Here is a 26481-nt window from a genome sequence, read left to right as displayed (position 1 = left end):
AGCTGCTTTAAGGTCTTAACATACAACTTTGACTCAAATTATTAGGTTACTTTAATGGCAGCTAAAATGTTTGGGTTTTTTTTTTTTTAAATCTGGTTGAAATTTCTGCCGCATTTAGCAGCTCTTGTTAATCTTACAGGTAACAAGCAGAAAGCCATGGTGAACCAAAGGAGTGGCGGACTTGCCATCTCTGTTTCAGAGGCCCTTGCAAGAAAATCGCACAGCCCCACTGGAACTTGGGTACCTTAAAAATCATGGTTTCTGACTTACTGGATTTTACCCTGCTTTTAAAAAAAAAAAAAAAAAAAAAATATGGAAAAGGAAAAAAGAAAAAGCATTACCTTCTTCCTTTCTTTTCTTCGCTTCTTCTTCACTTCTCTCTTTAGCCTTTAATGCTTCATCTGCTTTAGCTAAAAAGAAATACAACAAGTGTTACAATTAGTTGATTTATATTGCCAAACAACATCATTTCCTAGGGTTTAAACCCAGTTTTAGATTCCTTGATGTAGGTCCCACAATGACGTCGATGTGCATGAAAGAAAAGAATTTGGTTCTAAATGTATTTTCTTTAAAGATTCTACAACAGTTAAGACAACAGCATAAGTGGTATTACGGAGAGTAATTTTTGCACACAATGCTGGATCAGTACAAATCTCTGGATTTGTTTTTTTTGTGAAGTAAAACTTTGAAGAGGTTTGGTTGTTTTTTTTTCCCTTAAACACAAATATCCCCACCCTACTTGCCCCCAGACCAAATCTTTATAGGTTTGGTGCAGTGCATTTAAATGCAGTGCATTTAAAAACCAGAAGATTTGCTACCATAGTGAGTAATCCGTAAGACCTCTTTTGAGGATAAAACAGAAGCCAAACAATATTTTCAGGGATGCAGAGTTGCAGTTAGCATTTAGAATTTAAAGTAAGAGTCAAATACCTATTACTTAGTATTAAATTAGGTTGTACACAATTTTCTCTTCACTGCAATTCATAGCAGCAGTACTTTATTCATGTTATAACAGTATTCTTTAAAAAGAATCTTTTTCTCTCTAGAAACCTCTTCCCTTATTACTTGATTATCTACTAGTTGCTCAACTGCAGGGATTTTCAAACACTTTACTACAGATGTTAAAGAAGATTAAAAATATACAGCACAGTAACAAGGGACTATCAATATACTCTGTAAATTAATTAAATTTCTGTTCTAGCACATCATTTATTCCAAAGCATTAATGTCTCAAAGGAGCCATTCTCTTTTATTGCCATCTCACTGCCTGATGAGTGAACTAAGTGAGAATAAGTCTCTAATAGCATTATACTTGATGAAATATTAAGTTTTAAAAAGTATCACCATGTCAAAAGGAAAAGAACCAAAAAGAAACAGAATTTGGAACATAAACCAGCCTTCTTAGGTAATAAAATCACCATAAACTGTGGTGCAAATAGCAAATGCTTATTCAGTTTTGCAAATACTTAGTCCTACCACCTAATGAATCAACCAATAATTTGTGAAAACAAAATTCAGTTCACGAGTGGAGAATCTTCTGACCCTGGTTTCTTTTTGCAGCCAGTAGCTACACCTTCTTAAAATACACAGCTTAAACAGCGGTGTTACAAAATGATAGAAGTAATTACGTAGACATCTGTTTCCATTTACATGCTTTTATACATATTTAGACTACATTTAATGTAATGAAATATTAAAACTTTTCTTCCAATGAAGATCATTACAGGAATCTATTAAATTAGATAATAAAAACAAACTGCTAGTAACTCTAAAGACTTTTACTTCATTTACACTTTATTCTCCTTGGTAAAAGGACAAGGATAATAGAAATTCCATTTAAATTCAATTTTGGTTATACGTGTAATTGCAGATATACCCCTTGAGTCATGTAAAATGCTCAGCTTATGTTTCTTTCAAATTATCCCGCTCAGATTCACATTCTACTCCTTACAACTGTCTTCAATATGTATTAGCAGAGCTCATTAGGCTGAAATTTAATAATGCAAACATCAGGTGGATTTCAAGAACCTCCATTATCAACACAAGATGGATTGCTTATATAGCTCTTGGGCCAACTGGGCACAATTTAGATTCAATAAACTACCATGCCTAAATTTGATTTATCTGTTCCACTGTGCTACTTTGTTCTTCCTCGCCAATTTGTTGCTGCACAGGAACGATTCATTGGATAACTCAATGATTATCCAAGGCAAAAAAATTATTAAAACACACATGAAAGATGTTGCTGGTCTCTGACTAAATTTCTGTTTTGTATTTGTTATCTCTAAATCATTAATTTCCAACCCATGTGACTATAGTTAAAACTTCTGCTAGCTGAAGAAGAGCTCTCCTTTGTAGTCCTGGGTAATTATATGGACAATGTAGCAATTTAGGAAGTATCATGAGGACAATTCTCTACACAAAATTGCTCATTAACAACAATTTAACACACCCCATAAATCTACAGAGCATTAAGTCTCCCAGGTTACAGGGCACTGTCCATTGCGGCTAACAGAAGTCACTGAATTCATGTGTTGCTTTAAGAACTTAATGCTAACAATTCTCTCAAAATATTTTAAGTTTTCTGTCATTATTCACTGACAGACACCACAAAACCCTGAGATTTATTTTGATCAAATCAAGTTGCAATTAAACAACAAAAGATCCTAAGAACTTATTTTATATACCCTCTCCATGAACTATGCCCTCACGCCATATTTTTAAGAATATGCAAGACCACAGACAGCCCATGCTGGCCACTTACACTTAAAAGCACTTTAAAAGACCTGCTATTTGGAAGAGAACGCAGTTCTCCTGCAATGTACTTCCCCTAAGCCTGAGTAAGACAGACAGCTGCTTATCACCCCACATCAAAGAAGTCACTTCAGCAAAAGTCTGGGTTTAATTGATCCAGGGAGTTGGAGTGCTGAGATTGCTCCTGAAACTGGGCTTCCTGCATGGATAAACAGCTAGCATGACAAAAGCCTGACTGCCTACAAAGCTTTCTAAAATATAAAATAAATAAATGAAGAGGTGCTCAAGGTTGCAGCATTTAAGAGCTCATCCAATCCCAGATAAAATTACAATTCTATTGATTTTTTTTTTCTCTGAAGGATGGGAAAATGACACATGGAAGATGTTTGACATGTTTTCCTACATTAAAATAATAAGTTGTGGAATGCAGATATTTGCCAGTAGCTAGTGGACTATTAATACAAGTATAACAGGATGAAAGAACATTTTAGTAATTTCCAGGTGTCCTCTATGGAAATGCATGTTCCGGCCTGGCTAGCATCAGCGGCTCATTATGCTGGATGAAGCACAAAGGAAGAAGAAATAATTCCCATCTTTGCAGTGAGAACAAACTATCAGCAAAGAGTATGAACACACTACTCAGACAAATAAACACAATGCAGAAGTGGAACAATATCTCTAAGTTGCAACGAAAGCTATATTAAGTACCTTCTCTGTTACTAAAAAACCAAACAAACAACAAACTAAAACCAAAAGACCCTTCATGTTTCCATATGCACTAATATCTTAAATCTGAACATGAGAATGTGTTTTGAAACTCAGGGTAGCTCTTTGATCAGCTTTATTTCACCTGCTTTCCAAACCTGGAAACCACATAACTAGAAGCGGTTCAAACCCAACCAACCTGTGTCACAGCCCTTTCTGAAGAGGCAAAGGCAATTGCCATAGATTTGGAGAGCAGTGGAGGCTGCTGCCAGTCCAAGTGGAGAGATCCCTAATGGAAATGCAGGTTGCCTGCCAGACCTGCAACTCTGGTTCCTGTTGAGGAGCAATTATTACGTACAGATCAACAACTGTGGATCAATGAACAGTAGGTAATTCCCTGGGGCCTTGATTGGAGGGATGAACTAGGTCCACTCCTTTGCCTTGCTTTAACCCATTCAATGCAGACCTGCAATGCCAGCTGATCTTTGGCTTATGCTAAAAAGTGGAGAGAAAAAAGAGAAGAGACATGAAGAGGAGAGAGACAAAAAGAAGGGAGGGAGGGGAAGGAAGAGGAAGGGAAAAAAGAGGATGATTTTGTACACTTTCCATTTTGGGAAAGGGGAAGGGTAGGTGTTTCCATGTCTCCTTGATATCATCCGTAAAATTTTGGAGATGGAATGAGACATCAGAAATTAAATATAAGATTAAAGAAGAGCAATTTGGGAGCTGAGGAGAAACACTGGGCCATAATACCAGCTGATACAATCAGCATAGCTTTATCAACATTATCTGTAGATCCTACGAATCATCCTACACTTTGTGCTACTGATACTTTGCAGAAGTATTCAGGTTTATGTTCAGACACTCTGCCATTCAAGCAGACTCTACTTGCTTCTGTACCAAATACTCACTCATACAGAATTTCAGGTTCCTGTCCATTTCCCCCATCCAAGCTTTATATAATCACCTAGATTTTCCTCTTTAATTCTTTCTTCTTAACTAATTCTATTAATTCAGAGCCTTCTTCCCTCTAAATCCTTACTCTGTTACAGAAAAAAAAGTCTTCCAAGAAATATGCTCTCACTTCAGAAAAGATGAAAGTATTTTACTGAACTACAAGCATTTAATAATCTATGCCCCTCCTAAATCATATGATATGTTTCCTGTTCTCCTATAACTTGATCATTTTTTACCTACAAACAAAAACCATGAAAGGAAAAAGAAACTGAAAAAGAAAAATAGGAAGAAAAAAAAACCACCCCAAAATCAACCAAACAGAAAAATCCCCCAAACAATCTCATAGGCTTAAGAAAATATTTTAAGCTCAAAACATTAAGGATATTTCCTTATACTAACATGGTATGACATATATTTGACACACATTTAACAGTTACATTACTACTTGGTTCCTTCTCTCTTCCCAACAACCATCTCAAGGCATTATCTAATTTATGTGCTTCATTTGAAGCCTACTGAAATGAACCACACTTCCCTCATATTTATTTAACTTCACAGTTTGCATAAATAGTTACACAAATGGTCACACTGGTGATAACTGATAATGAGAAAATGAAAACACTCCACGCGGTATAGCACTTCATTATAGTGATGGAGCATGGGAGACTCCCAGGTGCCCAGGAAGCATCAGGGAAGCCCTGGAAGAAGCGAAGGTTCAATTAAATTTGTTGTCTAACACCAAGCTCCACCGTACCCTACATGGCTTTGAAGAAGTGACTTGTTCAGCCAACTAAGATTGAGCACAGGGTCATCCCCACAGATAACAGGCGCATTAAAGCCTGACAAATATTTCTCTAATCAAAAGCTCTTAGTACTATGATCAAAGAAAAAGGATGGTCACCAATAAGCCTGACATATTTCAAGGTGGAGTGAAAAAAACCCCTTTATGAACAGGAGCAAAAGTACTATTTACACTCTTTCTCAAAATTGAAATGATCATGCTTATACAATAAAAATGAGATAAATTATTTTAAAATGTTCAGCTTAATGACAATGCACAAAGGAAAAACAAAATACCAACATTTGGTGAAATGCAAATTAATGTATTAATTTGAACAAGTTCCCTAGTTGCAACACATGAAACTTCAACTAAACTCTTAAATACTAACAATACCCTTGAGTTTCTTTCCATCCACTGCATCAGTATTTTCTAAATAATTCCAGAGCCATCTCTTTAAAAGTTTTACTGAACCAGCTTCTAGCTGCTGCCATGCTCCAACATGTGAGCTTGAAGCATGGGCAGGATGCCTTGAGCCATCACAGGGTCAACTGCATCAACTTGACACAATCCATTTCCCTAAAGTAAAAAGACAAATGCGTTATTAGATGAACCATTAGCATGGAAACAGTCAGTATTGTCCCAGAACTGCGACATGTGTATTTTAAATAGCAACAGGGTATTTCAAGCAACAGACTGGCCACGATGGTAACCTTGACAGAGTTCTATGGCTATTTCGAACTCCTGAAGTTCAGCCAAACCAGGAAGGATCCAGCACAGTGTGGCACTGGAACATCTTGTCCCCAGTGCATGGTGCCCTGTGATGCCCATGTGGGCCACCACTATGAGCACACAAGAGCAATTGAACCTTACATTCTTGTGGGGCTTCCCTGATGCTTCCTGGGCACCTGGAAGTCTCCCATGCTCTGTCACTATGACAGAGGCTGCATCACATGGCAAGCAAGCGTAGCATGGGACCGATGTTGGGAATGGAGCATATTTTTCCTCTATGTGCTTCATCCTTGAGCACAGCAAGAGAGCAAAGCAACAGTGGTTAGGGTATCAAAATGCCCTAAATGCAAGTGATAAACAAGAGAAACAGCTGAGAGCGTACTGAGGAGATGAATCATGCACATGTGGAAGGAAGCAGGCAGAAGTAGACTGGTGCCTAGGCAGCCCCATGTTTTCAGAACCAAATATTTCAACCCCTATTTTCACAAGGTTTCACAACAGAGTTCTGTCAGAATCCCTAAAATGACTGCTCTAACAATGGTCTGTATCTAGCAACTAATTTAAACAGTTAAAAGTACAGTGTGTGCAAACATGTCTTCTTTTCTTTGCCTACATACTGAAATTAAAAAAAAAAAAAATCCCTAAAATATCTTAAAATGCAATGCTCATTATCAGACAAAACTTATCATTTTAACTATACCGTTAACCTATAACTGGTTAATTCTACTAGCAATTCATTTTCTTTGCTGGTCACTTAGTCTTGCTAATACTTTAAACTTTCTAACCAGTTCACATGGCACTAAGGAGCCAATGGCCACCTTTAGCTTACCACGAAGATGTACAAAACCATGCTGCAAAACCCAATAGATTCTGTATTAAAACATGCTGTCTTACTGCATGGCATGCTAACAGGAAATGTTGGAACAACCTCTTTGGAGAGTACAGCATATAGAAAAAAGAAAAAAAAGCCAAAAAAATGCAGCAGCTTTTCCAGAGGGGAAAGAAAAGTGAACAAACAAACAAAGACAGAAAGCAAATTGTCTTCACAAATAAATAATCTTCTAAATAGCATAAACGACGTCCATCAGCCCGTCTCCACCTGAGAGATGCTAAAGCTAGTGGTTTTCAATGCTTTTGTGAAGACTCAGTGCATGGATATCATCATTACTGCTACACTCAGTTCTGTAACAAACATGTCTCTCAAGTCACAAAGACAAGACAAAGTCCTATAACATATGTATAATATTATTTTCTCTTAATTATTATGAGAAAAATGGAAAATTAACAGCAACAAAATTGAGCTTTAATTTAAAATCGCAGCAGTTTCTCTTCATGTATTTTGCAATACAGCGAGAGATGATGATTTTCCCCAGGCTTTCACTATCAATTTTTCATCTGTAGATAACCGCAGCATTCATCTGCATTAATATTTTTGAACATGTGAGTACAGAGATGTTCACTGCTTGTGGGTACTGCTTAAAAAATGACTGGGTATATGTCCCATGGCCTCTGCCTGCACAAACCAAGTGCCATGATGGCCCTGGAGAGAGCACAGTAGCGACTCAGCACCTCGCTAAAAAGGGAAAACCCCGATGGCAGCTGGAGTGGGACAGAGACCAGCCTCCCCCCCCAGGCCACAGGTGCCTCTGGTGCTGCTCCTGGTGAGTGGGATGGGCCGTGCCGCTGTCTGTCTTTGTTAACAAGGCTGGTGAGTAACGTGCATGGCTTCCAAGCCAAAGTCCATTTGAGGTATTTATACTCTAAAGTAATTTGACTAATTTTTATTTCCTCAAAAGAGCCACACTGGAGAGTATTGCCGAGCACGACATTCCCTCTCGTGCTTCAGGTGGCTACACTTCAATCTTTGTAAAAGCCATGCCTATGCTCTGTGTAAATCAGATTATTCGGGAGCAAGATACGATGCTGGAGTAGGATTCTCCAATGCAGTTCAGCAGCTCCATCAGTGATGGCGGGTGCTCACAGGACTGACCCCTGGGGTGGTGGAAGTGCTTGGGGTTTGGGAAGCACAGAGACATTCCCTGACGGTGGGCTTGTCAGAGTGATGCTTTCACCCTGATCAGCCTTGCGCTGTGCCAGGCTAAAATAGCAAAGATGCTAATTAAAAGAAATCAGAAGAATATTAATTATTTCAAGGTAGAAATAGGGGAGGTGCTGTTTTGGGGGTGCAAAGGACATTTCAGCAGAAAGAAAGAGTCCCTGCAGCACAGCCCTCTCCAGCACCATGGGAGAAGTGTGGAAGGTACGTGGAAGAGGCTCAGCCCCATGCTGAGATGCAATTTGTTTTACCAGTAAAATTAAAAAAAAAAGAAGAGTGTTAGAACACTCACCAACCGCAAACTGCAAGCTGTTTGGGGGAAAATAAAAATTAAAACCCCCTCCCCAAACAACAAACCATAACTGAGGACTTTCCAACTCTTCAAACTTAAAAATACAGGTTATATATTTCAAGACATATCTGAGGAAAAGAAAGCACACAAACTCAAAAAACACATACTGACATTACACCTAAAATGCAGCCAAGCCATCTGTGATGCTAATCAGAAGGACTTAACCATTTCTTTTAAACACAAACATTTTTTCACTTATAAAATATTCAGTCAGCTCACATACAGAAATACAAGTATAATCCATTATTAATTTACAAGGCCTTATTTAATTTACATGCTATTTTTCTCTATTATATTAAATTTATCAAGGCTTGTGGAAATCCTCTCTGCTGAATATTCATACACTGACATGTAAAGTTATCTAATATACATCCAAAAAAATTCCAACACAAATTCAAAACAACTTCTTTCTCAGCTATTTCCTAAGGCAGGAACAGAAGAAGCAGAGTCCAATAGCTGTTAGTTCCAAACCAGAAGTGACAACACATGCATTTTTATCATACCAGAGTCATGCCATTTTTCTACATTTTTGTCTTTTTACTCCATGCTAAAATAACATTTCCCCAAAATTTAAATAGCACAAACATTCAAGCGGCCACTTGTCTAGTTCATCCATGCATCAGGGTCCCCCAACCCTGTTGTCATGGCTTCGTTTAGCACTGTCCACTCTCATTACATGGCAGCTGACTAATACATTACGATACTCAAACATGCCATGCTGCCATTGCTGTCTGAAGTATTACACATAATTTAACTATGCCACTGACTTTAATTACAGGTATTGGAGACGCCCAAGTGTGATGGTGGGTGCAGGACCTCACTGCTCCCTTCCCCAGCTCTGTTGGTTGTGGTTACAAATGGCCCCTAAGCAAAAATCTTCATTTCCACCTTCTCCGCTCCCCTAGGGGAGAACACCCAGTGCTGCGTTTGGCTGGGAGAAGTTATCCCACCAATTCCTCCTGGTGCAGGGGCATACTACACATTATTTTTCACCCCTTTAGCAGAATTCCTGTTCAATTCTCTTCTCTTAGTGATTTTGTAAGTATTTCCTTACTTTGGTATAATGTCTTTCACTACAGGACAGCTAGTGAGTGTCTGTCTGCTAGCACCCCTGTGGGTTTTCCAGAATATTAAACATATTTTTGGTAGGAGATATGTCCAGTAACATGTGACTCACCTCGAAAAACTCAAGCAAAACCCAAATGTTTTCTTCCTCTTGCTCTATGTTGGGTATAAGCAATATATTTGTGAGGATAAATCCTTTCATGCCAACCAGTCAATTTTTCACTGGTTTCTTTTATTAACTGTTACTATTTTCAAAATGCAGTTTGTGGCCAGCTGCTGGATATAAATGCCACGGGGCTGTAAGGAAGTACAGCATAAAAGAGAGAATATCCAATATCATGTAAGCCTGCATACCACAAAATAGAAGTTATTCTGAAGTCAAAATGGGTTAAATATTAAACAAACTTCTCTAGAGAGAGGGGAGCACGTACATCCTTGTCCAGAATATTAACATGCTGGTCATAAACCTGTAACGAAAAAATACCCTGAAAAGGGACAAGAGGTGTTGGAAAGCAAAAGGTAAGAACTGACAGATAAAATCCAGTACTGGCAAGCAGGGCCAGCCTCCCCAAAGACTTTCCATATCCTGGTTACTGCCTACTGTATTAAGACTGCCTTTCTCATCACTTAATGCTTATTTTCATCACTTTGCTTAAAATATTGATAATCAATTAGAGCTACGTCTGTTTTGCCACAGAATCTGTGTCACAGCCTATCAGACTGTCAGGGCCAATTCAATCCTCATTCAAAGTTAATTTTTTCTTCATAAATCTGCCTTTGGAGGAGTCATTAGGCGCAGAACATAGCCCGAGGTGCAATCACCTATTCTCTTTCATTAGTGGCAGGCCAGGAAGGTGAGGGAGATTATTAGAACTTTGGAATGATCACAAAGCAGCGTGCTGCCTGTCAGATCCCCCCAACATTTAATTCATCTCACCAACTCGCCGGAGCGTGCTGCCAACAGTTTTAAATGGACATTATTCATGAACATCTGTGACATGCTGAATATTCTGAAACGGGAATGATGAAAAAGCGGTGCCCCCCTTTGACTTGAAAATTAATTCTATGGTCAAAACAATTAGGAATATAACAAACTTGTTTTGTGATGTTATTTTTAGCCCTCCAAGAAATTCCACTTAAAAAGCTATTATTTCAGAAATGTAGGTATATAAACATAAATGTGTAAACTCTAAATGGGCTAGCACAGTATGTTATGGTATTAAAGAATGATGTGCATTTCCTTTACCATGGAAATAACAAGTTGTTAGGTTAGGGTTTTTTAAGCAATTACAGAATTAGTTAGCTTCACTATGTGGTATGTTGATAAGTTTCTAAAATGTAGCCAAATGAGATGACACAGTGGATTTTAATACGATGCCATAGTGAATTACAGCATGCTTTAGTCATGGTGGACAGTAAGTTGCAGTGTGTGAAACAGATTTCCAAAATCAAATGTATTTATTGCTGCTTCTCTTGTTAAAATGAGCACTCTATGGCCATTACAGCATTTACGGTAAGAAGGGCAGAAATGCTGGTACAAGAGACTGGCATCCACAGAAATAAAACCCCTACAGTCTCTATACAGCATTCCTTAATACATGCAAGGGTTTTAAGATGTAGATACTTTAAGGAAAAGTAATTTACATCCAATGAAATAACATCAAGTAGTTCCTTGAATTTCATCACGAAAGTTAAAAGAATAGTAATTTACCTTTTTTTTCTGTTATTACTATGAAAACGGTGCTATCATTAGCAAAATTTCTCACAGCCCCCATCATTCTTCTCCCCAAATATTCTCGTTTTCCAATTGCAAAATTAAGGGCCAGATCCTTAGCGAATTCAAGCTGGCACAATTCCACTGACTTCAATAGAGCTCAGCAAATTTACTCCAGCTGAGGATCTGGCGCTAATTATTTATTATTATTATAATAATAATAAAGAAGACTCAATCAGAAGATCTTGGCTGGGTACATTCATCTATTATTTAGTGCATTTCTAATTTCTTTCTTTCTCACACAAACGTCTGATAAAAAATTCAACTGAAATATGTTTTAACACTAAGGATTAATTGGCTTAAATTGCTTCCATGGCTCCTGACTCATTGCAGTGGATGCTATTAAATATTGCAAAGATTTGCTTCCATCTCAGAAAAGGCCGTACGTTACCAGCTTCGACATCTTGTAATCAAATAATGTTTCACCTAAGATCCACACCCCCCAAACTGCAGCTGAGCTCAGGAAAAGAGCATAATTGAATACAATTCTTGTCTTACCTGATATTTAGTCTTGGAGAGAAAATTATTTCTTAGAATAATTCAATAATTTCAATGGAAGTGTTTAAATGGCACCTTCTACTTTCTTCTGTGGGAGAAGGGTGGGAAAAAGAAGAAAGAGCTTGGGAAAGGAAAAGGACGGCCCGGAGTTAAACATTTCCCTACTCTACTGAGCTAAAAAGGCAGTAGTGTTTGGAAGAGAAAAAATAAATTCCAGATATAAAAATCCGTGGAGTAAACAATGATGCTTTGCTATACTCTTCAGGAATATCTTTCAGCTTAACTGGAAAACAGAGAAGTGATCATTATGAAAAACTCCAACTTTGATTCAACTTATTTAAATTGTTCTTAAACCAGTATTTTTGATAAAAATTTTTTCTTCCCCCCTCACACACCATGGATAAAGAAATGAAAGAACAATGGCAGGTCTTCTATGGAAACAGCTGTAATGGAGCTGCTGAGCAGGTTTGAGGAGGCATGGATTTTGCGTCAGTTATTCCTCAGTCAGCTTCAAAATTGGGTAGGAGAATCCTCTCTGTAGCAATAATGGCCAAAACCCAGAGACTCAATTTTGAAGCCCTCATAATATTTTACACAGTCATATTACATTTATAGCAAAATGGCATCTTTTATCCAATCTGTAAATTTACATTTTCCCTTTTTCTCACTTTCCAGCCAGGTTGGAGGGCATAGTTTTGGCATGTCTCCCATGCCAGCGCAGCACTATTACTCTAGTGAACTACAGTTCTTCATTTTATGCAATCTGCATGTCTAATTGATGGTAATTTCTACCTCAGAAATAGGAAATACACTTTTATGAATGCATTTCCTAACCAACATCATGCAAAATGCAAACTGTGGGATGTATCACAGTATAGGGGCTGAGCTTTGCTATTGTTCTTATTGCTATTTGGATTTCAACGGGCAGACTGGATCCTTTTGGTCTTCTTTTGACCATGTAGGAATCTCAGGAAAAATGTAATTCCTGTGTTGACCACAGATATAAGGAAGGTGTAAATTACTTAAATGACACCTGATTAACCTTAGTCTGAAATAAGGCCAGTAAAAATTATAAGCAACAAAGGGGGAAAAGCCATAAAAATACAAAGAAAGTATTTCAAAGAGCTTGTATGCATTCAGTATGGTTGAAAGCCATCCTTGAAAATGTCCACTACTTGTTCAAGTATCAGTATTGGACAGAGGGAGATCATTTCCAGAATAGATGCAGTCTAGTCCCAAGGAAGTTCACATTTTTGGGAACAGTATGGGAAGAATCTGAGACTCTCCAAGAAGCGTCCAACACAGTGGAGCAAACTGCTTCAGAACAAGTAAATCTTAATGGCAACGATGCAACTTTCAGAAGGTTATGAGGACAATTTCACAGGAACAAATTGAACCCTTGGTAGAAGCAGCAGGTTCAGCATAACTACCTGAAGCCCCTTGCACAGCAGATCTCGGCCAAGCTCTTCAGCCCCATGAAATGTGCCCCATTGATCCTACGTCCCACCCTCCAAAGAAGTACTCATTCTTGAGGGAATCTGCCAGCCAATTATCTGCTACATCTGCATGAGACATCAGCTGTATATTGTACTAACCACATACCTTTATAAGAAAATATAACAGCTCCTCCATATAATTTCACAAATAAATTGTTACTTTGAAAAAAATACTCATTTGCTTAAAATATAGTAATTAATAAATATTTAAATTATTTCTGACAAAAACCTGGCAATGCATATCAAATACAATTGTTGTTTTAGTCTGGATACTAAGAACGACAGTTGGCTTTTCTTTCCAGGGTTAACAGCAGAATTCAGTCTGACAGCTTGTCAGCAAACTTGAAAAATTCAGTCACGAAACTTAGATTCAAAATGAGCCCTTCTTTCATCTGCCAATTTGAAAATGTCAGGAATCACCATGTTAAGTGAAAATCAAGTAGATGACAACTAATCTGGCTAGCAAAAGCAAGCAATAAACCATGGAGTACTTACAAATGATTACAGGGAACAACAATGAGAAAGGCCAAACCAGCCTAGAGCACCTTGTATGGGCTACGAGAATTTGCATCTCATGCTTTTGAACGAATTAAAACATAATGAAGAAAACAGTGTAAGTGGCTCCTGTTAGCAATGCTGTCAGCAAAGACTCATCTATACTACAATGGTAAAAAGTCTTTCTAGCTTGGCAGTTTCACATCAGGTCTCACAGTAGCTTTTGAAAATAAACCTTCATAATGCATGAGTTTCATTCCCCTTAGTTACTTCTGGGCACTGGCGCATGGCTACCACCTAATGACCAAAAGCCTTTTCCATTAAGTATAGTCTTTCACCACTCATCTGCTCTGGAAACCACCAACAAACATCACAAGAGTTGCTGTACTGCATAGTCCAAATAACAGAAAATTGCAGAGATAATTATCCAGATTAATTTTGCTGGTCTTACTGGTGCAAGATCCAGGTATCAGCTGCAGCTAGGAGGGAGACATCGGGAAAAAACCAATCACAGTCGACCCCAGCTGAGGCAGCCAGGGGAGCACTCTGTAACATACAAAACTTTTCCGTGTATGACCCCAGGCAGGTGATAGAAACGCCACTCACTAATAAGTGGGTGCTGGAAATGCTTTTGGGTACTTCTGAGCCGAAAAATTGACAAACTTTGCACCTTGGTGTCTTTCTCAACAGAACCACTTACTCTTAACAACAGAAATTTTGGACTTCCAATTGGAGAACAAAACTACTAATATCTAAAAGATAACATTTGTATATACCGCAAAGACAATGGCTAGTAACACACAAATCTATGAGTTTTTCCATTGCACAAAGATCTAAACATTAGGATACCTTGTAAGATCATTTACCATCATTATTTATCATTTCTACAGCATCTTTCCTGAAACCACTGTCAAAAGGACATTGCTAAAGCTGTCTTAATTCAAATTGCAGTTAACAATGTCAAAGCCCTAAACCTTACTCACATTTCCAGAAATAAACTTTTATAACTAAAGATATAGCTAGAAAGGCTAATGAAGAGTAAGGAAATGCAGCTTAACTGTGTTTGTTGAAAAACAGCATCAATTTGTCTCCTCACTCTATTTGCAATGAAGCTCCATTTAAGGAAGAAGTAATATTATGGAAGTTATTAACCATAGTTTAATCCTAGTTATTAATGGATAGTACTGTAGAAGACCATTCGTTTTTAATACCAGGCATTGCCACACATTACACCTCCTCATGCTGCCCACCATGGAGGCAGCCCCACTTCCCAGCACTTCCCGCAGCTCCCGTCCCGGTGGATCAAGATGGTGAGTGGGGAGCCTGGCTAAGCTGTCCCCTGGGAAGGCTTGACATCTGCCTGGGGTCAGCAGGAGCACAGACCTTTTATGAGAAACCCGAGCAATGCTTCAAGAAGCTGTCTTATAGACCTCAATTGGTCACATGCCCATGACGACAGTGCTGTTCCCTGGACATCACAGGCTACTGGGAAGTGATGGAGCATCGCCCTCTTGCTGTAAGAGCTGTCTTGCTGGGGTGCTGAGGAACTCCACCACATGAACAGGGTGCTGCAAAAAATATCCTCCATATGCTCAGTCTTAGCATCTCAAATGTAGGACCCATGATTCAAAACTACCTGAAGGTGGTACTTCTCTCCTCCCTGGTATTGCTAAGATTACTATCACTGGCACAGACTGGAATGAAAATCTGTTCAATTCAGGGTGGTTAAAGTGCAGAACACGCACCCCACCTCAGTTACACATTTGTCTTTGATTTGTTTTGAATTTGGAGTGACTGAAGGGTGAAGACATCATCGTCCATGTTTGTATAAGCTGAACATCATGATTAAAATCGCATCAGCTCAAGTGGGTCTGGATTTTCAAAGCAGTGTTTTAAAGAAGAAAAACTTCCCTGTGGTCAGAAACCACCCATAGGGCACTCTTCCCCTTTAAAACTGCCACCATTCTTTGCATGACTCCTTGTTTCACCAAGCTTGGCCTAACTTGGCATCCTCACTGTTGGAGATGGGGATGCATTTGCTTGGGCGACACAAGTTTTACTTGCAAGTATAGTTTTACCATATCGCAAGTGATGGAAAAGTCAGTAAAAATTCTGAGTTCCTGAAGCACTACAGATCTATCTGAAGCCCATTTAAATAAGGAAACTCAAAACTCACAGAAACTCACAGAAATTTTATGTATTTTTAAAAGGATTAAAGTTATTTTTTAGATCTGTTATTTCAACCACCTAGATAGAAACAATGCCCCAGATGATGAAGATAATGCTTTGTTTACAGATTCTGGAGCTACAAGGTTATTCCAATAATCAAAAGCATGAATAAACAAAGAATATTCCTTTTACATGCAGAACATGCACTCTGGATTCTTTGACTGTGTTTGAACCCTTGCTCCATCAGAGGGCCTAAATTTGAGAATATTAGGAATCTTTTCAACTTCACAGAGGCTATTTAACCATGCTTAAATCTTGGACAGATTCTTAAATGTCTTGAATAATGAGAAAGGTGTTAGAGAAGAGCATCATCTGTAGCAAAAAAGAGGGAGCACAAGTTTCTCGTGATGAAAGGGATACGGTGTATCTAGACAGCACTATGTTAACAAATAATTTGTACCAAACATGGCCATATCAAATTGAATTAACTTCCAAGCACAAAATTACACTTCTAATTACAGTTACAAAGGTACAATACGATGCAAACAATCAAGAATGGAGTACAATTAATATACAAGTAACAGTGCAAGAATCAGGAATCATTTTAGAGGGTTTTTGCAGAAAGAACTCTGTTTACCCTACTCATGGTAATTTTCTACTTTTACCATAATGTTAATGAAAAAATCTTTAGAAGCAATGTAAAACAAAAACCATCAAAAATTAATTTTTTTTAGTCCATAAACAATCGAGACATTATTAAAGATAACACTGTTCTCGAGTATCATCACCAAACAGTTTCAATATGAAAGATTCACAAAGATACTGACTGGGGCATTGGAAGATCTGGAAATGATGAGGTGGAAAACCAGGGGTCCAGGCATGGAAAATGCACAGGATTTACTGTGTATTAACTGCAGAATCATAAGACAGGCCTCCAAAAGAACTTGACGTCTGGCACCAAAAGGGGGAGTGTGCGTCAAGGAAAGATTTGTGGGAAAGACTTATTGCTGATACCAACACACACTCAATTACACTTCTGATAGCCTTGAAAGCATTGCGCATAAAGCCTAGTGACACGCGCTGTTCTGCATTAGAGTACAGAACTCATTCTAGTGGAAAAAATTTATGGGAAACTATACATTCTTGGCTTGTATCATTAACTACTAGAATCATTTACTGTACACAGCATTATTAAATATTCCCCCAGGATAAAAGGGGTAAATATATTGCTTAAATATACAGTAGCTGACTGTAAAATTTCATTCCAGATTAACTGATGAAGATGAAGAAATGCTGCTGAAAACACACAATTTATCTTCACTATGCACAGCAGATAGCTCTTGGAATTATGCCAGAGGCTATGTGGGTTTGAATTCAATAGCTGCACTAAAAGAAAACTAGGCCCCTACTACACACCAGTCTGAACATCACTGAAGAAACAGTTTGCTGCAGCACTGCTTAAATAATTCAAAAAGGAACTTTGGGTACAAAACATTTTTTTGAAGCATTGTATTTCTTAATGTATTTTGAAAAATTTCTTGTTTTTAAAACTTCTATTAAAATCCATTAGAGTGAATGGGAAAACAGAAAAGTCAAAGACTGAAAACCACCAAACGACTGATTTCTAGCAGAAGATTTAAGAAAGATTTGTCATCAGTGAGAAAGTCACCTCCAAGGTCGCGTATCTTATAATATACACATGCATTTACACTTACTCATCTGCAACCTTGAGAGACTCCAACTGGCTCTCATAAGTCTGGACAGGATAATTTTAGTTCAGACATATGTGCATCTATATATTTGTATGGAGCTATAACAAAGTAATAAATAAGCAGTCTTATTCAACACTAGGAATTCCATAAACTTTCTCCAATTAGATTTCCTTTCCAGCTAGCTTTAACTTAGGATTGGAGTGCTCTGGGAAGTCTGCTTTGGTAGTTTACTTCAAGAGCATATTTCATTCATTCTTAGAAAATGTAAATAATTTGAAATATTAAAACCTCACTAAATGTTTAATGGCACATAACTGCAACTATGAGGAGAGGGAATGCACATCAAAGACCTTGCTGAATTGGCAGCAGTGCACCTCTGCTGAGGCCCATCATCCATCATCTGTCAAGAACAATATGCTTCTGAACTTATATGTGCCCCTACACGATGTCTGTCTATCCTTTGTAAAAAAATCTGTTCTTCCAAATGAAGATCTATCAATTGTGTTAATCCACACCTCTTAATTGCATTGCTTCAAGTAAAACAGAGAAATCACTTCTGGTAAAACTTCGGGTGACTGATGAGACAAACGCTATGTCCACATTGGCAAATACTACAGCACAAAAGAGTGAATCCATAAGCAAAGAGGCTGGTGCCCAAGACCCAGTGCCCATTCTGTGCAGATTTCAAGAATTCCTACTCCTGACAGTTAGAGAAGAACTAGTCCATGTGAACTACACACAGAGGAATTGCTGGAGTACAGGACGTGGGTGCCTGGAAGATGCCTTCTGAACCAACGTCCTTTGAAAGGAGTTCAACCAACATGCTTTAAGATCGTAACATGAAGTGTACTGAACTCAGCTAAATGGAAGTTCTTTACTGTGAGGGTGGTGAGGCACTGGCACAAGTTGCCCAGAGAAGCTGTGGCTGCCCCATCCTTGGAAACGTTCAAGGCCAGGTTGGATGGGGCTTTAAGCAACCTGGTCTAGTGGAAGGTATCCCTGCTGTGACAGGGCTATTGGAACCAGATTATTTTAAAGTTCCCTCCAACCCAAACCATTTTATGATTCTATGAAATGCGGATGATTGGAAGAATTATTTTAAAAGCCTCCTTCTGGTTCACATGACAATGCTAACATGCACAGCACACGCTTACAGAGAAGACACTTTTCTACTCTGTGTCTTACATTGGACAGCTCAGGATGTAATCTACAGAAGAAGGCTAAAACTCAGAGAAGGTGCCAAAAGTCACAGGAAAGAGCATTTACCCACAATGTGATATTACAGAATATCACAGAGAAGCAATGACTTTAAAGGCTGAAAAGTGCATGTTCAGAGCTGATGTCCAGCATCCAGCCACTAAATTTTGAAGAACACAAATTGCTGGAACCTCTCTCAAAAACATTTCAGTGACAGATTTATTCAGAAAGAACAGTTTGACTGCCTTAGATGAAGACCAAGCTCAATAGTTCTTACTCCAAGTTAGATGTGATACGAAATACTAAATAAAAACATTTAAAAGAATAATGAAAAATTATGAGCAAAATGCATGCTACATGCAGCTACACTAGCAGATGAACTTCATTTGGGGAAATTAAAAGTCTTCCTGTACTCACTGTACAGCAAGAACAGCAGTTGCTGGATATTTAACAGCAGCATACAACCTAATTTCTTTCCCAGGATGCAACAGAAAAAAAGGAGGAAACAAAACAAACAAACAAACAAAAAAATACATATTTTTTTAAGAGGTAGATTAATATAAACCATATATACATAATATATATATTTGTTTAATATTTTCTGGGTTAGTTTAACTATAAGGGGATATAAAACAAGGTGTTCAAGGAAGGAACATGTCTCTTGAGCGTCTCACAGCCACAACCAAATCCACATACCTAACACAATCTCATCTTAACTCGCTTCTTTTCTGGTCTGGATGTGTAAAGCAAAGACATTCTTTAAGACCTGGATTTTCCTTACGTTTGCAGGGGTGATCTGCACTTAATGATACTATTTGCTGTAGACATTTGGAAGGTTTAATATTCAGGAATATAATTAAACAAGTGTAATCAAAAGAGAAGAATTTTATTTTCTCCCAGCAACCACTGGTATTCTAGGCTCTTTCTGTAAACACAGAGCTGCCCTGAAGTCAAGGCAGCACGATGCCAAACCTTCATTTGGCCTGGTTTGAGCACCCTCAACAGACACATCCGGGTGCAGCAGCTCTCGAGGGCAGGATTGCTGCTGGCTCCTGCAAGAATTTTTAGGGCATTAATTACCGCAGTATTTGCTCTTCACCTTCTGCAACAAGGTGACCAAGTCACAACAGTACTATCAAATCAACTAGAGCACTACCTAAATAGCAAGTACAACAGGTCAGTCTCATTTAATACTTTTAGGGACAGCCTCCTTTTGTGAGGATGGGAAAAATACTGGGCTTTTTGGTTTTGAACCCTGAAAGCACATGACAGATCTACTCAAGGCAGAGATGTAAATTTTATGACAATGCCTGAAGATTTACAATGTCTGTACAATGTGGCAGAGTGCATGATCTGTAAGTGGACATTTTCTGAACAATTCGGGACTGCTAAATACTTTCACAGAGTATGAAGAATACATCCCGCTCTCACCTCTTGTTTTTAACACCTGTTTTCTCAGTATGAGGATGGCAAATAATATTTATATCAGATAAACAAGATTGGAAATCATACAGAAGTATTCCTGAGGCTGATACAACATAATTCAGTGCACAGAACAGAAATTTCTCGTGCCTTTTGTATGCACAGCTTCATTTTGTACTCACTGTTCGTGACTATGCACCAGTAATACCTACTTCTGTTTTACAATGTGCTACCTATACACATTTAAAAAAAATCACACCTTTTTTCAGGATAACTTTCATCAAAACTTCTTTTGAGTTAATAACATTCTAAGATGATTTTAAAAATTTTGTACATACGTTGCAACTAGAGTACTATCTCTGGAAAAGCATTTCACTGCTTTAATTGCTGTGTTCTTACAGTACTTGATTTCAACTTCTCTGAACAACCCAAGATCAATAATAACCACGCCAGACTAGTTTTGAGTCTACATGGTAAAAATAGGTAATAAACCGCTACTGGTTAAAGAGGATGTGCTGGGTCAGCTCAAAGTCCCAGTTAAACATCTTGGCTGTGTCCTGGAGCCATGTTTCATGCGTGCCTTCTCTCATAGGGTCCTCCTGCTCGGTTCTCAACATCAGGCCACTGCACCCTATCGATCTTCTTTAAATCTCCAGAATAATAAATTTCAAGACAAGACAGTGCAAGCTGACTAAAGCTCTTTAATTACATCACTGCTGAAAGGAAATCATTGATCAACGGCATTATGGGAGAATGAACTGCCCCCCAAACCAGATCAAAGTCAATGAAACGGCTGAGGAGCTGCCCCATGTGGGACTCTTCCCTGATTAGCGCCCATGGACAAGCAAAAAAACCTCTGCTAACACATGCTGCTTACTATGGTTTTGAAGCTCTCCCTGGCAGGTGTCATGCTCTAAGCATGGTTTTTGATTACTCTAATTAAATATAATATTATGAACAGATCTTCATATTGATCCCTAAACCCCCCTTCTAAATAGGAAATTAAAAGTTCTGAGGGAGGGACTTAGAGGCTAACAGGTAGGTTTAATAGTTTTAATCTTACATCAGCTTTCTCCATATTTCCTAAAAGTACTATTGATTTCTTACTACAGCAAAAAGAATTTTATTATTTTCCTTCATTAGACTAACAGTAGCCACTTTCTTACTAAATAAATTTTGAAAATAGCTAAATTAAAAAAACCCACCTCACCATGAAGAGCAGCACACATCCACTTTGTTAACCGAGACAAACAAAAATATTAAACTAGGTTAAACGAACAGTGAAGTGCATTTTAATTTTAGACCTACTTTAATAAAAACAAACTTCTTGTATAGGCACAAGGAAATATTTATATGCATATGAAGTAAAAAGCTTATTTTCATCAGCTATTACTAAAACCACTTAAATATTAATATCTGCATATAGCATATACTCTCTTTTGCATGTTTCATTACGAGATGAAGCAAAATTAGAAAACATTCATGACATTATAATAAAACGGATAAGTCTTTTGAATTTTTTAACTTCCCCCTCCCCCCCCCCCAAGTTTAGAGTGTAATGGGGATGTTTCTTATTACCAGGATCAATTACACATGAACCAAATCATAAACGACTGTATAATCCTCCAACTTTGTCCTTTAAAAACCCATTTAAGCCTTATTACTTCTCTCTGGCAGGAGCCAGCAGCATGCTAATAGGCATGCGCTGCCTCCATGCCACATCTCTCCTCATTCATTTCCTATTCCCTCAGGTGGTTCTCCTTGCTAATGCCCAAATGGCATCAACCTGTTGTTTAGCACATCCATGAAAAGGCAAGCCTGCTGGCTAATTTACCAAGGGATTAAAGGCCTGAAACCACTTCAATCTGTTTCTGTGTCTCAGTGTAAAAGCCCTGTCCCTGACAGGCTCCCAAGCCAAAGGGAAAAAAAACCCAACTGATTTTAAGAAAGAAAAATTCAAAGTGGGAGACATTTAAAGTAAAGCCTGCACATATCGAACACATCAGATGCAGTTGCAGGCATCTGCAGCATAAGAGAGGAAAAATCAGGAAATATCAAGTGGTGTGATGGTGCAAAGAGGATTTTTTTGTTTAAATGTGCTGATATTATAGTTGTTAACAAAATCTGACACTTTGCTAATGTAAACTATGTTACATTGACTATAGTGGACATAAAGAGTTCTGCACAACCCTAATTATTTCACATAATTTAAAAAAAATTTGTATTCATTTCTGATTAAGTTGGGTTTATTTTCACACTTGCGTCCTGTGGGGACAAAGGGAGAGCGCTGCCCTGCCATTCCTCTGGCGACAGTCGCTAAAGTCCCATTCCCTAAGGACATTAGGATTCTAAACTGCTATACTAGACACCCACAGGATTGTTAAGCTAATAAAACTAATAGTATTTGTCAGCCTTTATAGGAGCAGGGCTGTCAGTGAGGGAAGGTTATGTCTGTACGCCTGTAAAACCAGCTCTAAGGTTGCACCTTGGAGGTCAGGATCCAGCCCATACTGGCTCAAAGTCTTTTTCACTTTCTTCCTCTACCCTCCTAAGTTTAATAAACAACAAAGCCATCATTTTTTAACACTTTAAAAAGTGAGTGCAATGATTCATAACTATTTCATAATTAAAATTTTATGGCAAATAGATACAGCCATCAGTCACCCAGTCTGGTATGTGCAAAAAAGTAAGATTTCAATTTATAAACTCATGCAGTATTGCATGAGCTACACTGTATAAAAACACATTTCAAGACAGTTATTGAGCTGGGGAAAGCAAAAATCGTGGTTTTGGTTTGGCTTTGTTTGGTTTTTTTAAAATCAAATACAGTGTAGATTATTAATTTGTTTGCACATTGCAGCAGCTCTGTACAGTGACTGATGTTTAAAAAGGAAAATAAATATTACCCTCTTTCTTCTCCCAGGGCTATACTAATAAAGTTAGCTAGTGTCCCTGGTACTTCCCAATGCCAGGAATACAGATTTTCTGGAATTACAAAGTGCCAGGAAAAAGGGGAGGGGGGACCAAGGGGGAAAGGCATGCCAGTGCCAGGGGTTTCACAGACAATGAAAACCTGTAAATTGGTGCTTGTAAGATAGCCATATTCAGAAATATTTTCATGTAAGGGCATGATGCTCTGGATCCAATTTCAATAAATTTTATTACAGTGACAACATGGAATTCTCTGACCAGCCATGAGAATAGTGAAATCGGTGGTCTGGTATATACAAACATGTGTATGGATTTCCAAAATTTGTACTGAGCATCTTAGTTCTTATAAGCTGTAGAATCCATCACTGAATTTCTTAAAAAGAAATAGTGTTCAAAAAACAAACCAGGATGATCTTGCCTATTTAATATATACAGCCAGCTCATTTTAGTGAAAATGTAGGTAAGTGTTTGCAAATCAGATTTACAAGTACACATTTTCCTCTCTTTGAGGCATCTGTAATACCTGCCCTTTCAGTATAATATTTCTGGTTTATTTTTCTGACTTTACTTAATAGTAAAATATAGGACATTATTTGTTTAGAAATACATTAAACATTTTAAACAACTGAATGTTTCTGGTACATGTTCTTGAAAGGACTTTTTTCTTAATCTCATAAATACTCCACATCACCTGGGAAATAGCCTTTTGTTGGAGCATACCCAGCTATTAAACTAGTTTTGTTCTACAAAATGTTCTGATTCTGCAGTGCATGCTATGTGGCTTTCCAAGAAATATCTACTTTTAAGATATAAGCTGACATCACATTCCACATGTTTATGCACATACTCTAGTGTCAGATGATACTAATTCTCTCTAAGAATATTTAGGTATTCCCAACACTCTTTGCCACTATAATACTGGCTATCAACATTTGAGAATATTATTCACTTCTAAGATGAGAAAATAAAATATCTTGTGACTCTCGTGGAAAGGTTGGCATAAGTTTTTCAGTGAAAATATCTACTTTGAATAAGACTCAGCTTATATTTTCACTAAAAAAAAAAATGGAAAAAAAAAAGGAAAAAAAAAAGAAAGAAAAAGCTAAACATCAGACTTGCTGCTTCAACAAACTATTATTACATGCTTCACCAGTCCATTAAAGAAAGTAATTTAATCAGTTTGTATTTTCTCAGTAAAATTTCATTCAGAGAAATTTTATTGCCAGCTATCTAAATAGTAAATACTGATTATCCTCTCAAAATGAGTTTTTGCTTGCCAAGGGCAAACCCGTTGCTATTATTGTAGTGCTCTGTCAGAGAAACAAGAAGTTAAAAAGGTTATAAAGATACCATTAACGTCATGGGACTGTCTTGTCAGGACTCAAAAGTGCTTAGTAATTGAGGGTTTTATTCAAAGTGTATTAGCACCCATATAAACGGCACAGCTAATATGATGCTTTAGGCTTTATTTTGTTGCAGCCCTGCATAATCACCTACAAACAGCTGAATACTGTAAATTTATCTGCTGAAAAGCACTGCTCATTTTATCATCTGTTTCTAAGCTGAGTTTTCGAATAAAATGTCAATAGAATACACCTTAGAGGCAGAGACGAGGTGCAGCCAGCCAGGGCCACCAAGCCAGCTCTAATGACAACTAATTGGTGTTGGCTCAGTGTCCTCTGTACAGAAGTACAGTGCAGGGAAAGGGCATGTGCAGCAACTTCATTTAGAAAAGTACATTTCTTGCCACTAAAAATGCTTGGAATAAGCTTGTTCAACAAGCTTATAAGAAGTTTATCTGTACAGACATACTGCAGAAGAAACCTGGAAACAGTACAGCCCAAAAGATAATATTCCTGAATTGTCTGGATACGCTACTGTATTGCAGTGGAGCCACTGCAATAGCGTACCTGGGCAGCAGGAATGTTCCCAGTTTGTTTGGTTTCAGATCACCCTGTTGCTTATCTACTGTATTTGCTATCACATGAATTTAAATTTTGGTGGCAAGCTTGATTATAATTTATCTCAAAGAAACAGTTGACAAAGGGAACAATAACAGGAATGAAGAAAAAGCTCTCTTCTTTGCACTTCTCAAATAAGAGAGTTCAAATAAGAGTTCACAAATAACTCTTAGCAGTGATTCTGTTGCCTGGCCAGCACTTCAGGTAAATCTGTTTACATATATCTATGTGAACACCTGAAGAGCCATGTTTCTGGTCTAGGCTGCAACAGGTTTATGAAAGGGCTTTCAGAATGCATGTTAATGACTACAGGTATTGTATAAAATACATATATTTAATGCATACATTAAAATACATATGTTTAGTTTTTAATTTTCATACTTCAAGCATAAATTGTTTGAATAAAGTAACAATGTGAATTCTGTACTTCAGCAATAGCTACACAAAAAGATGTTCATTATAACGAAACCTTCAACTGCATGGAAACTGAAAACTGAATGACAAAGTGGGGGAAGAAGGAGGAGGGGGAGGAGGACACACCAAAAATCTTTCTAGTTCCAACGTCATCTTTCCTGAAATGCTCATAATAGTGCTACTAGTGTATCCATAATGTCCTTAACCTTCCCATCTTCCAACAGAATGTGCAGTGTAGAAAAAAAAAAAAGTTGAGGAGTGAATTTGTTTCTAATGTGCCTACTACAGACAAGTAGTTATTCACTGGTCTTTTCAACTTAAAGCAGATGTGTTGCACAAGCTGAAATTCTAGGCATAAGAAAAAGCAAGAAAAACAGCACCTCTCACCTCCTGTCATGCTGTAACAACCAATATGTAGTTCAGCACTGCAGGACACACTCTCAAACTACATCCTTTCATGGTCTGGGCTCCACTACCTGCCCATCAGAAGTCCAAAATGCTGTTTGACTTCCACTTGCACAAAAAACCCACCAACAGAAGTATGTACATGGCTACAGCAGGGACAAAAATGGCATCAAGATTGAACTACTGTCTGTTTAGAAATGTGCCCACCAACATTCCAACTCAACATCAAACATCTGGACAAGGTATTTTAAATTGAGACATGATTAAGTACTAAAGGTACTGCTGAAGCAAAGCAGCACAGGCTATTCTCAAGTTCATATTTACATCTAAGGGAAAGAAATCATTCCATTACTGAAACACTTGCCAACGTCATTGCTGAAGTCTCAATTGATCAGTCAGAGGTTTACTAGGAGGTGCCATCAATTCCAAGAATCATTCATAACAATCTTGATTCTCTCCTTGAAGTCTAGAGATTTCCTTTGCCAGGCATGTAACATTTAAAGACAGACAACTGATTTTCAGATTTTCTTCAGGATCAAAGGACACTACACCATCAGCTTCAGCAGAGCTAGTACAACCAGTTTGGAAACATTCATGACGGATTTTGA

General features: G+C 37.9%; 1 protein-coding gene across 1 annotated transcript in view; it reads right to left on the bottom strand.

Annotated features, from left to right (window-relative positions):
* Nucleotides 1–26481, bottom strand: part of RSRC1 (arginine and serine rich coiled-coil 1) — a gene marked incomplete at its 5' end in the record, with an annotated part of 168841 nt that overhangs the window by 33837 nt on the left and 108523 nt on the right. The window contains one exon of the mRNA XM_030496208.1: nucleotides 342–410. Coding sequence (XP_030352068.1) covers nucleotides 342–410 — 69 coding nt within the window. The remainder of the gene's footprint in view (nucleotides 1–341; nucleotides 411–26481) is intronic.

This window comes from Strigops habroptila, chromosome 8 (genome assembly GCF_004027225.2).
Source record: "Strigops habroptila isolate Jane chromosome 8, bStrHab1.2.pri, whole genome shotgun sequence".
Classification (NCBI taxonomy): Eukaryota; Metazoa; Chordata; class Aves; order Psittaciformes; family Psittacidae; genus Strigops; species Strigops habroptila.
The sequence above is the reverse complement of the archived record's forward strand: the minus strand, read 5'-3'. Positions and strand labels throughout refer to the sequence as shown.